This window comes from Nanorana parkeri, unplaced genomic scaffold (genome assembly GCF_000935625.1).
Source record: "Nanorana parkeri isolate BGI_ZX_2015 unplaced genomic scaffold, ASM93562v1 scaffold1760, whole genome shotgun sequence".
NCBI classification, from domain to species: Eukaryota; Metazoa; Chordata; class Amphibia; order Anura; family Dicroglossidae; genus Nanorana; species Nanorana parkeri.
Genome location: NW_017308028.1, coordinates 141157 through 142565, shown reverse-complemented (window position 1 = coordinate 142565; position 1409 = coordinate 141157). Strand labels below are relative to the sequence as shown.

Here is a 1409-nt window from a genome sequence, read left to right as displayed (position 1 = left end):
GCTAGAACTATGAGGTGAGTGAAAGCCCCCCCCCCCCCCCCCCCCCCTCATAGTTCTCAATGCAGACGCCACATCTAAGGACCAATGAGCTGCAGTATTGGGTTTAGTTTAATGTTGCCCTTGCACCCTCTGACCAGAATCTAATAAAATCCCCATTGATGTGTCCTTCTATATAGAGGTGCACCGAAATAACAGGAAGTGATGTAGGTGTGATGTTGATCACTTCCCATTCATTCATAATTGAGGATATAGTAACCATACTCTGTCCTCAATCATTTACAAACACTCAGTGATCACTGATCACTGCTTGTACCTGCTCTCATCTCTGACACGCTGTCACGAGGCTGAGCAAACTGTGCGGAGAGGAGAGCTCCGCCCCTTGTGACAGCACTGGCTGTCTCCGCCCACACACCGCTCTGCCGGACTGTGACAGGAGGATGAGCGGTGTGGGAGGAGAGACGCCGGCCGCTCACAGTGCTCTCCTCCCGCAGCGCTCGGCCGGCTGTAACACTTTTTCTACTCCCCGCTGGGACACAGAGCAGCGCCCAGCGGGGAGGAAAGAAACCTGGGATGCGCCGCTGCATCGGCACAAAAATGGCACTTTCGGCCAGCATGTTTCGGCGGCCGATATATCGGTGCATCCCTAGTTATATATCATGGAAAAAACATACTGGACCAAGAAATCCGGCATAATTTTGTCCTTTTTTAAAATTCTGTTGCTTTTTCTAGGTTTGGGAACCGGTGCGCCCATAATAGAGTCCCCGTATGGTGATCCGGTGTCCCCGGAGGACGCCCCGGAGTCTATAAGCCGGGCTGTTGCTAGTTTGCCCCCTGAGCAGATGTTTGAACTGATGAAACAGATGAAGGTGAGGAAGCAGCTGTGAGAGTATTTTTAGCAGAGGTTTGGTGCAGCTGCAGAGTTTGTCAGAGGTTTCAGGACCAGCTACGTCAACCACTTCCTGTGTATACTGCCGGTCTTTAAATGGGACGGGTGGCTCGTGTGAATTGTTAGTTGTGGGCGAGGGTCGGCTTGGTCATCAACTTTTCACAGCAAGGTAGATGAGACGACTCGGAGTTACAGAATACAATGGTGTCCTCTCTTCACTTCCAACCTGCTGAATGGACGGTGAAAGAGCAGCAGGAGACCGGTGAGCTCATCTCTCTGCTCACTATGATGTCTCTTAGCATCTTCCTGGTCAACACATTGTATGCAAGTCCCGCTGTAGCGATGTCGGGATTGGTGGATCTAACCACTGGGCGCAGCATAGGAACCAGGTTATTTATTTTACATAACCCAGCTATTAGCTAGGGCTGGGCCAGGGATCGGATGGGTGGAGAGGCAGAGAGGTGGAGGGCTAGGGAATGGCAGGGAGAATCTGAGGGGATGGGGGAGAGAGGTGGGCGACTAG

General features: G+C 52.0%; 1 protein-coding gene across 1 annotated transcript in view; it reads left to right on the top strand.

Moving 5' to 3' along the window:
• CSTF2 (cleavage stimulation factor subunit 2) overlaps positions 1 to 1409 on the top strand; it is a 28110-nt gene that overhangs the window by 9098 nt on the left and 17603 nt on the right. The window contains exon 4 of the mRNA XM_018571448.1: positions 730 to 866. Coding sequence (XP_018426950.1) covers positions 730 to 866 — 137 coding nt within the window. The remainder of the gene's footprint in view (positions 1 to 729; positions 867 to 1409) is intronic.